This window comes from Dysidea avara, chromosome 3 (genome assembly GCF_963678975.1).
Source record: "Dysidea avara chromosome 3, odDysAvar1.4, whole genome shotgun sequence".
NCBI classification, from domain to species: domain Eukaryota; kingdom Metazoa; phylum Porifera; class Demospongiae; order Dictyoceratida; family Dysideidae; genus Dysidea; species Dysidea avara.
Window position 1 is genome coordinate 1,172,128 of NC_089274.1, and position 14,522 is coordinate 1,186,649.

The 14,522-nt window shown below is 37.3% G+C and overlaps 2 protein-coding genes and 1 long non-coding RNA gene across 4 annotated transcripts in view; 2 read left to right on the forward strand and 1 right to left on the reverse strand.

Annotated features, from left to right (window-relative positions):
* Positions 1-14,522, reverse strand: part of LOC136248758 (uncharacterized) — a 35,364-nt gene that overhangs the window by 20,254 nt on the left and 588 nt on the right. The gene's annotated exons all lie outside the window — the stretch shown is intronic.
* Positions 943-11,436, forward strand: LOC136248754 (uncharacterized). 2 transcript variants are annotated; one of them, XM_066040549.1, is made up of 8 exons: positions 943-1,175; positions 4,717-4,842; positions 4,890-5,017; positions 5,063-5,290; positions 5,598-5,831; positions 6,356-6,463; positions 7,252-7,438; positions 10,944-11,436. In XM_066040549.1, the coding sequence occupies exons 4-8, from the start codon at positions 5,215-5,217 to the stop codon at positions 11,407-11,409; spliced, it is 1,071 nt and encodes a 356-aa protein (XP_065896621.1). In that variant the 5' UTR covers positions 943-1,175; positions 4,717-4,842; positions 4,890-5,017; positions 5,063-5,214; the 3' UTR covers positions 11,410-11,436. The 2 variants fall into 2 exon arrangements, with proteins under 2 accessions (XP_065896621.1, XP_065896620.1); XM_066040548.1 differs by having other exon boundaries at positions 5,069-5,290.
* LOC136251640 (zinc finger MYM-type protein 1-like) lies at positions 9,156-10,664 on the forward strand. Its single transcript, XM_066044094.1, has one exon. The coding sequence runs from the start codon at positions 9,222-9,224 to the stop codon at positions 10,491-10,493; it is 1,272 nt and encodes a 423-aa protein (XP_065900166.1). The 5' UTR covers positions 9,156-9,221; the 3' UTR covers positions 10,494-10,664.

Consider the following 14,522-nt stretch of genomic DNA (forward strand, 5'->3'; position numbering starts at 1 on the left):
AGTTTAAGTGGGGTATAGCTATATACAGATATAAATCACATTACATGCATGCGGTATCATGACAGATAGGTTCTGAAGCCAGGCATGCATACACAAAAGAGCCATGTATGCAACATCTAGCTATACAGCAGACAACCTATAGCTATACCCTGCACTGTTAAAATATCATACCTTTCGTCTCCATGGATAACTTTAATTTTGTATAAAAATCCGTCTAATTGAGTGTAGATTCCGGGAGGAGATGAGATAGCGCTAACTACCTCAAAGGAATAATTTGTAAACTGAATGAACTCTCCATTCTTGTTTTCTCCCACTTGACCATCTACCGTCACCAGTCTTCCACTCACAGTCGTTCGAGGCATTTTTCCACGCTGCGTTAACGTTTGACACTGCAACTATAGGCGACAGTTCAAGAAAATGCAAATGCGCATGTCCAAGGTAAGTATGAAAGACGCATGCGCGATCAATACTCACGTGCCCGTGTACATGTATAGTACATGATTGTATAATTTAATACACCTGTAGTATGTCAACACCGTCACGTCGTGGGAAGAAGCGAAAGTTAACTGCTGCGTTAGATGCATTGTCTTCCAGTGGATATAAAGATGGAATGGGCTCCAGTCAGTCGGGAAAGTCTCTAGAACCACTAGACTTGATCGATAAGAAAACTGACGATTTACCCGCCCCGGCGAGTCAGAGCAGCAGATGTGATGATTATACAGAGCAAGAATCATTGGCAGTGGAAACTATCGCTCCCATAGTTTCAAGCGGGTTAACTGTTTTAACAGTTCAAGCAATGAACTTGGTGCCTATATCTTTTTTGTCTCGTCGGATACACTACATTTCCAACGTCATTAATAATTCCATGAATACAATGTACAGTTGTGAACAGGTGGCTGAATTAGTGCGAAAAGTCGAAGGAGTTATTTTTAATGATGTAGTTGGTATGGTTAATTTCCAAACTCCTATAGAGTGGAAGTTTTATGGAAAGTGACTTTAGCAACAAAAGTTGCTCATACTGCTTTCTTGGGACCTCCAACTATTAAATGTTTAGTCTGCAGCAAAGGCCTTTCGATTCATAATGATCCATCAACAGTTATCTTGTTTGGGTTACATGGACCACTTCCTGCAATTAAGATCACTTTAAGATGTGACAGCTGCATGATAAACTACAGGTATGTTGCTACATCTGATCAAATTATGCGTGCAGCATGCACTGTAAAATAAAGTATATGCATGCATGTGTCTGACACATGCACTCATCCGTGTTGCATTCAGCAATATAACCCTACCCGACAACTTGATGTGTGCAGCTAGTTATATTGCAATATTTTTGGTGTGTCAACATATAAATTATACTCACTGCATGCATGTACAGTGCATGGGTGTTGTTTTTATATAAATCAAGGTATAGCTATATATAACATATGAATATAACATGCATGCATGCATATTATGTTACGGACTGGTTTCTAAACTGGCCAGCTGGTTTACAAACCGGATTCACATTTCCATTCTATGTAAGGCCACATAAAGTTAATTTTTAGTTTCTCATCCTCCAAACAACCAAATAATACTGCGGGCAGGCAGGTTTTTATATTATTTATTATTGACTGCATGGATAGCTGAATTAACCAGCTAAATTGAGTCAAAATTCAATTTTCTAATGTTGCCCCAGCTAATAACCAACTTTATAAGGTGCTGAATGGCTGCACTCAGCCAAAAAAGTAGTGCTGCAAAAAGTCTAGATGCGGTAAGGAAGACAGCAGTGCGGACGGGGATGAGAAACTAATAATTAACTTTATGTGGCCTAATAGAAAGGTTTAAAAACTTGCACTAGGAATAAGGATGAAATCTCTCACGAGGCTGGGACTTCATCCTCAGTCTTATAGATGTACCACAAAGAGACTGGAGCCCCTCACTCATATTTTAGTGGGAGATAAGCCCTTCTACATGTGAAGATCAAGGTATCTTATAGAGCAACCAGTTATGCTAATAGAACAGTCAGTTACTCTGTTAGAGCATACATTCAGTCCAAACAGCCATTTATTCAAAGAAGGGTTCTAATTGTATTCAAAGTTTAGTCTAAATTGCTACAAGATTCAATTTCTGGCAGTAAAATTTTCCTGTGCATGCCTAGACAAGTTTAACAGAGTATGTTTTGCATGTAAATGTGTGCAAACATTATATAATTAGTCATTGTTCTTAGTCCCCTCAACTTTACAATTTATAGCTATGCTCTTGTCCTCAGTCATTGGTAGGAGTCCATTTGAGTGCATGCATGGTTTGTGAAAAAATGCCTACATATGTGGAGAGTAGATCGAATCAGGGAATATGGAAGATCATGCATTCAGTGCCTGAAAGACTTAGTGAATTTTAAATAAGAGTTTAAATGGCTAAAAAGAAAAACTTGCTATCATACAGTATGGTAGTAACTGTATATTAGGGATCACCAAGGTTTGGGGTTTCTTGTCCTATAAATATCACCCAAAACCAGCCTAATATTAACTTTCTGAAAGATTAGCAGTATTGGTTAGGCATAACCAAGCTCAAAAATGTCTTCAGATCAACTCTAAAACGTTCCATCAAGTTGCTACAAAATTTTAAAAATTTCGTATTTAACCGAATTTTCTACTGACTGACTAACTTACTTACTAACTTACTTACTTACTAATGCCTTCAGACAAGCGTAACTCGATAACGGCTAAGGCTACAGGCCTGATTTCTTCACTGTTCAACGTCGCTTCATCCCGAGACGTGCCTTTTCACCACCGCAGCAGCTACAATGCATGCATCATGGTGCTACCTTTGTCCTCCTTAAAGATCCTTTGATTTTCAAGCGTTATGGCTTCAGTGCAAGATCTAGGCGTTTCTTACAGTATTCTTTGCTTGAAACGTTATGTAGGTGTTCAACATACCAATAGCCTCGCTGGTAGCTAAAAACAGTGTTACACTGACTGACCGTAATAATCATAGATATTAGAGGCGCGTAAAAGCGCTTTAATAATATCTATGCAGTAATTGACTGCAGGGGAGAGGAAGACAACAGGGAAGAGAACAGGGGATAGGAAGAGGACTGGGGAGAGGTAGAGGACGGGGGAGAGGAAGAGGATGGGGGTGAGGAAGGATTCAAAGGGGTAGAGACTATGATGACCAGCAACAATTTACATTTTCTATAACAATTAAATAATCTGTGTTACGTCTTGAATGGTATAGCTACACACTTTGCAAACTGCAAGACTGCATGGTCTAGCCCCGCGCTATACATAAAATAAAAATGGCTAGTAATCAGTGTGCCGGCATGCATGTACAGCCAGGTATTATGCATGGATAATAGTCATACTGTGATTGCGGGCAGCTATACAAGAGACTTAATATCATCACTTGTACTGTATGCCTATGTTATATCATGCCTTTGAAGTTCATCATGACAATGCTGATTACTGATTTCCTATATTTAACACTTCTTTAAAGGTATCCTTGACTGCAAGTGCTATAATGCTCTCTGTACAGTCAGCAAAACCATATGCATGCATACTTGATTATAATACTGAAATACATTTATCTAAACTTGTTAACACTATTAAATGAAAAGTTTAATTTTATAGAATCATATAATTATGTTTTGCAACAATTTGCTGTATCAGGCTTCTGGGACCAGTAGCATCCTCCTTATATGTGCAGCATTCTGCAATATTTCCATGCTACTATGATCCGTGTGGCTATACTGCATGTAGAAAGAGAAAGTATACAGAAACGATATCATACAGTACAATAGTAATGTATATCAGTTAGGGATCACCAACGAGGTTATTCACTAATTATCATTGTTTCAAAAAAAGTAAACAAACAAGTATAAGCAAAAATTAGTAATTTTACATCCAATTAGGGATCATAGTAATAAAAAGTAAAGAAACAAGGTGGTTGCCTATATGCCTGCAGATATACTATAGTGGACATTTAATCCCTAATTCAGTCTATAGCTGTACAACAGAGGTTCTGAAGACTGAATTACGGATTAAATGTCCACTATAGTATATCTGCAGGCATATAGGCAACCACCTTGTTTCTTTACTTTTTATTACTATGATCCCTAATTGGATGTAAAATTACTAATTTTTGCTTATACTTGTTAAATATATCAGCTGTTCATGAGTATACAGGAAGCTAGACTGAGTGAAAGTTATCCTATATAACATTCCTTCGACCACTCTGCAATGGCAAGGAATTCATGAATTCCACCCTGGAGAATAATTTATATATACATTTTTTGCATAATATGATTTTCGAAGGAGCTATAGTATGTCCACGTTGAGCTGGATCCTCAAAAACATTTAATAACTCAGAAATGGAATTGGTCATATCCTTGAAATTTGGCACATTTGTAGTGCTCCCTGACCCACTAAAAAATATTTCATACTACGATATACTCAATATTACCTTTATCAAGGGTAAATATGTACTTACTTGCTCAGCCTTTTTAGTCCTTATTATGGAGTTTTTTTCTATTACATCATTATTTCAGAGAGTTTATAAGTGGTAAGAGCATCTTTATATCAACACATATGAACTGTCTATTGCTAATGTGATCTCAAAGATCCATTACAAATGTATGTACAGCCTATGTATAGATAGTGGCAATAAGGCACTGCTCCTCACTAATTTACATTGTTGTATACTGCAACTATGATCACATTGGCTATATGTGTTATGTAGATATGACCAATTTGGTGGGAAAGCACTCAATGGCTACCGCTACTATGATTCTCCAAGGCCGTATATCAAAGCATCACGTAGTGTGTACCTTTGTAGAGATCTGTACTGTCATTTGGTTGCTGCTGCGTAAGTTTCCCATGCAGTTCATCACCATAAATCTTATGACCTTGCAGACATCACACCTGGTGCTCCTTTGAAGGTGCTGCTGAAAGCTACAATGAGGGAATCAGAGAGTCATTAACTGCATCAGTGTTTCTGAATTATACAAAGGAGTTCTTTACACATTGCCCACTTAGAAATGGTAAGAAATATTAATGTAATTATGCTATGTTTGTTGACACAGCAGTTTTAGATGGGCCTGAATCAGAGGTTTGCACACATGAGCTTCATCGTAAATCAGTGGCAGAAGCATTCTGGAATGCAGAAATTTAAAATGAGCTCAGGGAGGAAGGGAAAATTGGATATATATTTTCATCACTAGATTCTAGAGAAGAACTGATGGATGCCATTGATGAAGAGAGAGCTAGTCATCCATATGTCCATACCAACTGCACTGATGAATGCAAAAAAAGAGGTATGCATCTTGTACATTACAAGCAAGTGTACGGAGCTTAGAAAAAATATTATTTGTAGAAAATGCACAAATACATACACGTGCACATAATATTTGTACACACACTCCCTAGTATCATAATACAATGGCATTTAGTGTAGCAAGCTACTGGTGTTCTGACCTTCACATGTACCATTATCAAAAACCATTGCATAACAAATGCATCATGCTAATTAGAAATTACTTTTGCATAAGTTCATGGATAGCCCTGCATGCCTGGCAATATAATATTATATAGCCAGCTGATTTTCATTTTCTTTTAATATAGGCTGTGGGAAATTGTATTCCTTTGATGGAAACTGGAAACTGAGATATCCTGTATGTATGTACCGGGTACCTAAGGAAGTCACAGGATTTTCTCGTCGACTACGTTATGTTGATACTTGTCCGAATGAGCCCAAATTCGGCCATGCTTTTTGTGAAATCCATTGCACTGAAGCTGAAAAGAGTAATATCCCATCAAAGCTACGGGAATATTTAAGATATTGTGGAGTTTTGAAAGGTACATTTATATCTCATTGTAGCTACCATCCAGTAAGCTGTATGTAAATCAAAACAGGTATATTACAGAAAAAAATCTTTTGCACAAAATACATGTACATCCTTCCGATTAATCTAATATATTAACATACTTGGTTTTTATACTGCAAACATTATTGATTCTGTGTATATAGCACAAACTGTTTTCTTATGACTGGGATTGAGAGTAGAAAGCATGTGAAATGTCTAGCTTTGCAAACCTTATAACCATCTTAAGATTCCAAATAGTGTGATAAATAATCTATGCATTGCCGAAGCACATGATAAGGTGCATACAACCCATCTATCATATCTCAGCATTTATGCGTGTTTGCTCACTCTGAACATTGCATTAGACAACTGAGTGTATGAGCAATGAAAGGGTGACACATTAAGTGATTTAAGTGTCATGATACTGTGGTCCAGTAAATTTTAAATTTTAGCTATGTGACTATGTCATCATGATATCAAATACCTAGGTGTTGTATAACTTGCTTGCCCTCACAGACCCAGATGATGATTCTAGTCCTAATGCTGAAGAGATTAGTAAGCTGGATAATGCAGAGAAAACCTTGTCTACAAGAAGTTCAGTGTCAAATGCTTCAGACTGCCAAGGTAAGTTATATACAGTGTACTTATGTTGGAGAGGAAGACAAATTATCTGAAATTTGACACCCTGTGAGAATTGAGTCTTTTTGAGAGTCACTCATTTTGCAAACAAATTCTGATAATCGTAGGATGAAAATTTGCAAGGAACCATGAAATTTGTCTCTTGAGAATTTGTACAGGTACACATCGGGAGCCCATAGCCCGGCCGGTCCAGTGTTGGCTGGACCACTTTCAACAACTTGTAACTGAAAATTGTAAAAGATCGCGTTACTGTAATAGAGCAGGCACTGCAAATACTCTAATATAACGTTTAGTAGAATATAATGACTGATATCGCTGTATATTTCTGTGCTACTTCCGTAAATCACTAGCTTGCATGATGTTGCAGGGACATTAATTTTGCATTGATTACTTTGATGGGCACAAAATGCTGAATGGAGCTTCCGTGCCATTTAAAGCAATTAAATATATACTTCTTGGAGAAATATTGACCCCCAGACCCTCTATAGCTTTGAACACTTATATTAGCGGTATGCATGGTGTGTGTATCAAGCAATATCAAATTGATGAATGTGCATGATTACAAAGGACCTTTATAAGAGTGGATTGACAAGGCTCGAGCCCTGTACAGACATGGTAAATTAGTCATGAACTTGCTACTGCTGTTCTGGCTTTTACTTATAGTTTTGGGCCATGGGAAAATCTAGGTTAATTGTTAATTAATGGAAATAAGAAATTAATATAAAACAGCGTCATTGGTCTAGGTTAATTATTAATTCATTTCTTATGCATAGGAACAGCGTCATTGCTTGCATCACATCCAGAACTGATCAGAGAATTAGATGAAGAAAATGAACTTGATGCTAAGCCTGAATGCAACAAGGACACTGGTGCCAAGAAAAAGTTGCAAAAGTGGAGCCGTGGTCATTTTTTTGTTGTTCGGGGTGGTGGGCATATAGACATGTGGCAGCCATTGTATGAGTAAGTTACTAACTAGATTTACCATTTGTGAATGTGATAATATTGTGTGAATGTGAATGGTCCTAGAATTTATAGACAGTTGTAGTGTATAACTTCCTATTTAGAATAAATGATACATTTTAAGTGTCCTGTATAAATTTCATAGGCGTAGGAAGCGGGGGGGCCAGGGGGGCCATGGCCCCCCCAACAATTGGGAAGTTGAAATACAAGACCATGGTTGAAAAAGAAACAAATTTTCACTATCAATATAAAGGGACTAGCTGGTTAGCAATACAATATAATCGAAATATGCGTACATAACTAGCACTCACGAGTTTCCTTGGTTGCCTTATTCTGCAATGGCCTCGTCTCATTTTCGTTACGTGGCAACAAGCACCCCTAAAATTATTTTATGCATTATTTGGAATTGCTATAAATAGTGAGTAAATTTATGGAATTTGTGATGGAATCAACAGAAGAGCACCTAGAAGAGCAAGAGGTAACTGTTTGGTGTATATCTGATGGCTTATTATTATTAAATTATATAAACAGGTGTGCTCTATCAAGCCACCAGCTGCCAAAAAATTTAAGCAGGGAACACTTTGTTTTGCTAGCAAACGTTCCAGTGGCAGCACAAATAATGAGCCTTCATCAAGTGTCAGGGGGAAGAGTTCCATTCCTAGTGATAGAAACATTGCTGATCAATTTACTGCTCAGCAAAGTAGCAGCACCACCACTACTACCACCACCAGCAGCACCACCACTACCACCAGCAGCAGTACCACCAGCAGCAGCACCACCACCACCAGCAGCACCACCACCACTACCACCAGCAGCAGCACCATCACCACTACCACCAGCAGCTGCACCACCACCAGCAGAGATGTTCAAATGAACAGCATGCCTACTTCTGTGGAAAAATGCTCAGCTAAATGTTGTGAGCTGTCATTAACTCCATTTCAACCCACTAATCCATCTGTGCTTAACAAGTTTCAGCAGCAACAAGGGAAGCGCTGTCGTAATTTTTCACCCAACTGGTATTCTACCTACTCATGGTTGACATTATGCACCACCAAATGCAAAGCATTTTGTGTTTTGTGTCGATACTGTGCAGAAAGCAATCTATTGTGCTTTGCTAAAAAAGGAGATGATGCTTTTGTTAGTAACGGTTTTAATAACTGGAAGAAGGCTCTTGAAAGATTTTCACAACATTCTCAGTCTGATTTGCACAAAGAATCTATTTTAAAAATTCAGCTGATAAACCAAAAGGGTGTTGACACCCTCAACAATGAGCAAATTATGGTTTCACAGAGGAACCATCGACAAATGCTAATTAAGCAGCTATCATCACTGAAGTTCTTATTGAGGCAAGGCCTTGCAATTAGGGGGCATGATGAAATTCAGAGCAATCTTGTTCAATTATTGAACCTCAGAAGCAATGATTGCAGTGAATTAAACAATTGGATCAGAGAACGCAAGTATATGTCACCTGATATAGTGAATGATCAAATCAAATTGATAGCTGATAGTGTGCTAACAAACATTATAGCAGACATTAGAAAAGTGCACTGGTTTTCAATCATTGCCGATGAAGCTACGGATGTCAGTAACAAAGAGCAGTTAACTGTATGCATCAGATGGGTAGATGATGATTTTTGTATACGTATATGAAGACCCAATCGAATTGATTCAACTCCCAAAAACTGATGCTGAAACAATCACTAGGGAGCTGAAAAGTTGTTTGGGTAAGCATGTTTTACCAATTGCTCAGTGTCGTGGCCAAGCATATGATGGTGCCAGCAACATGAGTGGTCACTTAAATGGTGTTGCTGCTAGAATTGAAAAGGATGTTCCAGCAGCTTTATACCTACATTGCTTTGCACACTGCACAAATTTGTGTTTGCAAACAGTAGGTAGGAAATGTGTTGTAGTTAGGGATGCTCTAGATTTAGTTATGGAGATATCCCAGCTAATCAGATTCTCTCCAAAAAGATCAACACTTTTTTCGGATGTACAAAAAGAGCTTGGAGCTTGTTCTGTTTCATTGAAACCATTATGTCCTACACGATGGACTGTTCGTACTGCAGCTATATCTGCTGTTTTAAGTAATTATTCCAACTTATTAGCTGCTTTAGAACAGATAAATGCTGAAACTCATGATGACTATGGTCGAAAAGCTGGAGGTTACCTTGCTCAGATGGATAAATTTAGTACCTTTTTTGGACTGAAACTAGCTCATTTAATTTTTTCAGGAACAGAACAGCTCTCTTTAACATTACAAGGTAAGGACACCACTATCCAAGAAGCTGTCAATGCTACTGAGTTAGCTGTAAAATATTTGACAAGGCTAAGGTCTGATAGTACTTTTGTTGACTTTTACTCTAAAACAGTAGAAGAGGCTAAAGAATTAACTTCTGACCCTGTTTTACCCAGATATAGAAGACCCCCTCATCGGATTGATGATGGAGAAGCTCCTGTACTGTTTTCTGACCCTAAAAGCTATTTCAAGCAACAGTATTTTGAAATATTAGATCTGCTTGTTAATGAACTTAAGCGAAGATTTCAACAAAAACGAGGATTACCTGTAATGTCAGTCTTAGAGAAAACCTTACTAGACTCTGCAAATGGCAAATTTTGTGCTTTAGAATTACCAGAAGAATTTGATATATACAACAGTGACCTTGATTTATCTCGATTGAAAATTCAACTGACAATGTTGCCTGATTTGATTACAACACATAATACTAACAGTAAGGTGCCAATAAAAAAAGTGACCAATGTAAGAACTATCTGTGATATCATCAATGAACCTGGGAAAGTAATGTTCTCAGAAGTAATAAAGCTTTTAAAAATCTTCTACACTCTACCTGTGACAACTTCAACTGCAGAGAGAAGTTTTTCTGCACTGAGACGATTGAAGACCTTCTTGCGTAGCACGATGTCTCAATCTAGATTAAACCACACATTCATTACATTTATACATAAAGAGCGTACAGATAGTGTTGATGAGAAAGACATTGCTAAGACATTTATATCAGCTAATGATAAAAGAAGAAAATATTTTGGAAATGTTTAACAATAGTAAATGAAACTATCACTGAAAAAAATTTATTTTTAACTGTCTGCATGAGGTACAGTAAAACGATTAACCATGTTACTACAAAGACTATGAAAAATTCAGTCATATGCAAGTAAATTTCCAAAAGACATGTACATCCCGGGGGCACATGGCCTTAGACCCCCTATAACTGAGTTGAATACATATACAAATAAGTCTAATTTGTTTGACTGAAAATTGCTCCAGATCCTATCCATGTCCATATAAATTTCTAAATTTTCCTGGGGGGGCATGCCCCCAGACCCCCCTAGACTGCAGCTGCTTCACAGCTGACTGATCCTCAATCAACAGCATGCAGTCCATCTCAATAAGTATAACAATATACAATTACTGTGACCCCCAGTACTTTATATAGCTCATGGCCCCCCCAACTTGAAGATGCTTCCTACGCCTATGATAATTATACAGATCTGAAGGACCTGCACAAGTATTTTTAATTATTCTATCCTGGATGGTATCAGCCTTGGGGAATCTTACCAGAGATGAAAGGAAAATGATCACATTGTCCTACGACAATATGTGTCACATTGATTGCTTACATGTTGCAAGAAATCCCTTGCCTTTGCCCGGAAATTTGAGTAGCCTTTGGCTTGATGTTAATAAAATAATAGATTCACTGCACATCAAAAACCATCGAGACAGGAAGTGCCATGAGAAATACCATCCGAAATCTGTCAAGGATCACAATGAAGCCTATAATACAATGAGCTGTGAGCAGACGTTTGCCTGGATTTCTCGTTTTAAGAAAATTGTGTGCTCTATGGGAAAGAGGCACCATCACTTCTATCTTCATAGAATGGTTAAACGACGGAATAAGTACATTGCATTTTGTTATCAACATGATAAGAACCCAGTACAGCCAAAACTTCATTAAATGTAGTAACCTTATATAATTATTTGTTAATTGCAATTACTTTACATTTCAATCACTGTGATTAAATGTCATTATCTGCTTGAAAGGAGTGCACCAAACAGATATTTGAAGCATACATTCTCATCAGATTGATCATGCATGCATGAAGTACATTTTTCAGTTATATTTTGTCTGCTACGTATATTGTTGTTAAAAGGCAGTGTCGAGCACAAAGCATAAAGATGCTGCTATTTTCATTACAGTCAATAACCTCCCAAGCTAAACTTTAAGGATAAAGCTTATGTACTGGCAAATCAATAAATAGCTAGTAAACCATCAGCTACTAAAGTTCACTGTTACATATATTCCCCAGCTTCTTAATTGGAGACATGTAGTAAGCATGCATGTACATATTATAGATATGGGATTTATGGAATACAGCTAGCCCAAATATATTTTATCCAGTTGTATGTGCTACATGCTTTCTACATGGAGTACACTATATACAGATTTTAAAATCAGTAACTAAATTCTGGCTATATAACAGTTTTGTGAGATGGCAGAATTGGTAGAAAGCTAAAGATCTTAATTGTAATTGGTAAAACAGAAAAAATAAGCAGCTAGAACCAAATACAGTGTATATACTTTAAATAAAAAATTAATTATACTTGTAATTCATCTTGGCTGACACAGTCAATTGTCTATTAACAGAACAAACCCACTATCAGAAATTTTGTAACTTATTGAAGAGGTAACAAAAAAATGAAGAGCTCTACCATTTAAACAATATTAAAAGTTGATCTACACAAATTGGCTTAGGCTGCTTAGTCTATTAGTTAATAGATACAAATATATATGACATTTATTTTAGGTTGCCACTATTAAATATTTCTAGAAATGTGTGGCCAGATATCTTCATACTGGCTTAAATTTTGAGTAAAACATTGATTATTCTTTACAGCAGGCTATTCAATTGAACTAAATGATTTTCATGACTCTGCCAACATGGCTTTTAATTGAATATAATTTGTACAAGACTTAGTGATCAGCTTAGTCACTGAAAATAAATTACAAAGCCGTATTTATTATAAACATAATTACAGTGCAAGTTTAAAGGCTGTAACTATCAGTACAGTAATGTTCATAAGCTATAGTCATTTTAGTGATGTTATTTGGTCTCTTTATTGTTATACTTGATTAAATGTGTGCTTGCCATACAAATCTTTCTTAATTTAATTGGTGCTAATTTCTGGGGTATGCATCTAAGCTAAGAGCACATACACATTGGTCTACATAAAAGTTAATTGGCTTGAAAATTTAAACTGTGTATTTACGTTGGGCCCAGCCACATATTATAACAATTCCACAAAGCTATAACATCCTTTGTGACTTTATTAACTCCCAAAACCAGCCTAGCAGAAACTATATACTCTTAGCAGCAAATTAATTTCAAAATAAAAATCATGAAATTACCAAAAATCTAGCACACATAATGGTTTTACTGTACTCTATAAAACTATCAAAACCTCAAAAACCTAAAAATCAGCCTTGCAGTGCTCCAGTATTGTTGTTTGTGACTTACTGAACTCTATAAAACCCCAAAAACCCAAAAACCAGCCTTGCAGTGCTCCAGTAATGTTCTTCGTGACTTACTGTACTCTATAAAACCATCAAAACCCCAAAAACCCAAAAACCAGCCTTGCATGCAGTGCTCCAGTATTGTTCTTTGTGACTTACTGAACTCTATAAAACCATCAAAACCCCAAAAACCCAAAAACCAGCCTTGCATGCAGTGCTCCAGTATTGTTCTTTGTGACTTACTGAACTCTATAAAACCATCAAAACCCCAAAAACCCAAAAACCAGCCTTGCAGTGCTCCAGTAATGTTCTTTGTGACTTACTGTACTCTATAAAACCATCAAAACCCCAAAAACCCAAAAACCAGCCTTGCAGTGCTCCTGTAATGTTCTTTGTGACTTACTGTACTCTATAAAACCATCAAAACCCCAAAAACCCAAAAACCAGCCTTGCAGTGCTCCAGTATTGTTGTTTGTGACTTACTGTACTCTATAAAACCCCAAAACCCCAAAAACCAGCCATGCAGTGCTCCAGTATTGTTCTTTGTGACTTACTGAACTCTATAAAACCATCAAAACCCCAAAAACCCAAAAACCAGCCTTGCATGCAGTGCTCCAGTATTGTTCTTTGTGACTTACTGAACTTTATAAAACCATCAAAACCCCAAAAACCCAAAAACCAGTCTTGCAGTGCTCCAGTATTGTTGTTTGTGACTTACTGTACTCTATAAAACCATCAAAACCCCAAAACCCCAAAAACCAGCCTTGCAGTGCTCCAGTATTGTTGTTTGTGACTTACTGTACTCTATAAAACCATCAAAACCCCAAAACCCCAAAAACCAGCCTTGCAGTGCTCCAGTATTGTTCTTTGTGACTTACTGTACTCTATAAAACCATCAAAACCCCAAAAACCAGCCTTGCAGTGCTCCAGTATTGTTGTTTGTGACTTACTGTACTCTATAAAACCATCAAAACCCCAAAACCCCAAAAACCACCCTTGCAGTGCTCCAGTAATGTTCTTTGTGACTTACTGTACTCTATAAAACCATCAAAACCCCAAAAACCCAAAAACCTGCCTTACATGCAGTGCTCCAGTATTGTTCTTTGTGACTTACTGAACTCTATAAAACCATCAAAAACCCAAAAACCAGCCTTGCAGTGCTCCAGTAATGTTCTTTGTGACTTACTGTAAGGTAAATGCGGGTATTTCCGGACAGCGTACAATTCCGGACACTTTGGTACCTTTATCAAGCTAGCCGAGGAACAAAACAACGGATTGCCTTGAAATTTCTGCTGTGAATAGCTATTCTTATAGAGATTATAAAAATCGAAAAGTGTGTTCTAGTTGATTCATTCTTGGGTGCTATACACGAAGTGTCCAGAATTGTGCGCTGTCCGGAAATACCCGCATTTACCTTACTCTATAAAACCATCAAAACCCCAAAAACCCAAAAACCAGCTTTGCAGTGCTCCATGGTAATGTTCTGTGACCACTTACTGAACCGCTCTATAAAACCATCAAAACAAAACCCCAAAAACCAGCCTTGCAGTGCTCCA

Excerpts from the sequence above, each read along its gene's own strand:
- LOC136248754 (XM_066040549.1), top strand. The coding sequence starts at position 5,215 with ATGGATGCCATTGATGAAGAGAGAGCTAGTCATCCATATGTCCATACC. Across the intron at positions 5,832-6,355 it reads ATATTGTGGAGTTTTGAAAG|ACCCAGATGATGATTCTAGT; the intron begins GTACATTTATAT and ends TTGCCCTCACAG. Across the intron at positions 6,464-7,251 it reads AAATGCTTCAGACTGCCAAG|GAACAGCGTCATTGCTTGCA; the intron begins GTAAGTTATATA and ends TCTTATGCATAG.
- LOC136251640 (XM_066044094.1), top strand. The coding sequence starts at position 9,222 with ATGAGTGGTCACTTAAATGGTGTTGCTGCTAGAATTGAAAAGGATGTT.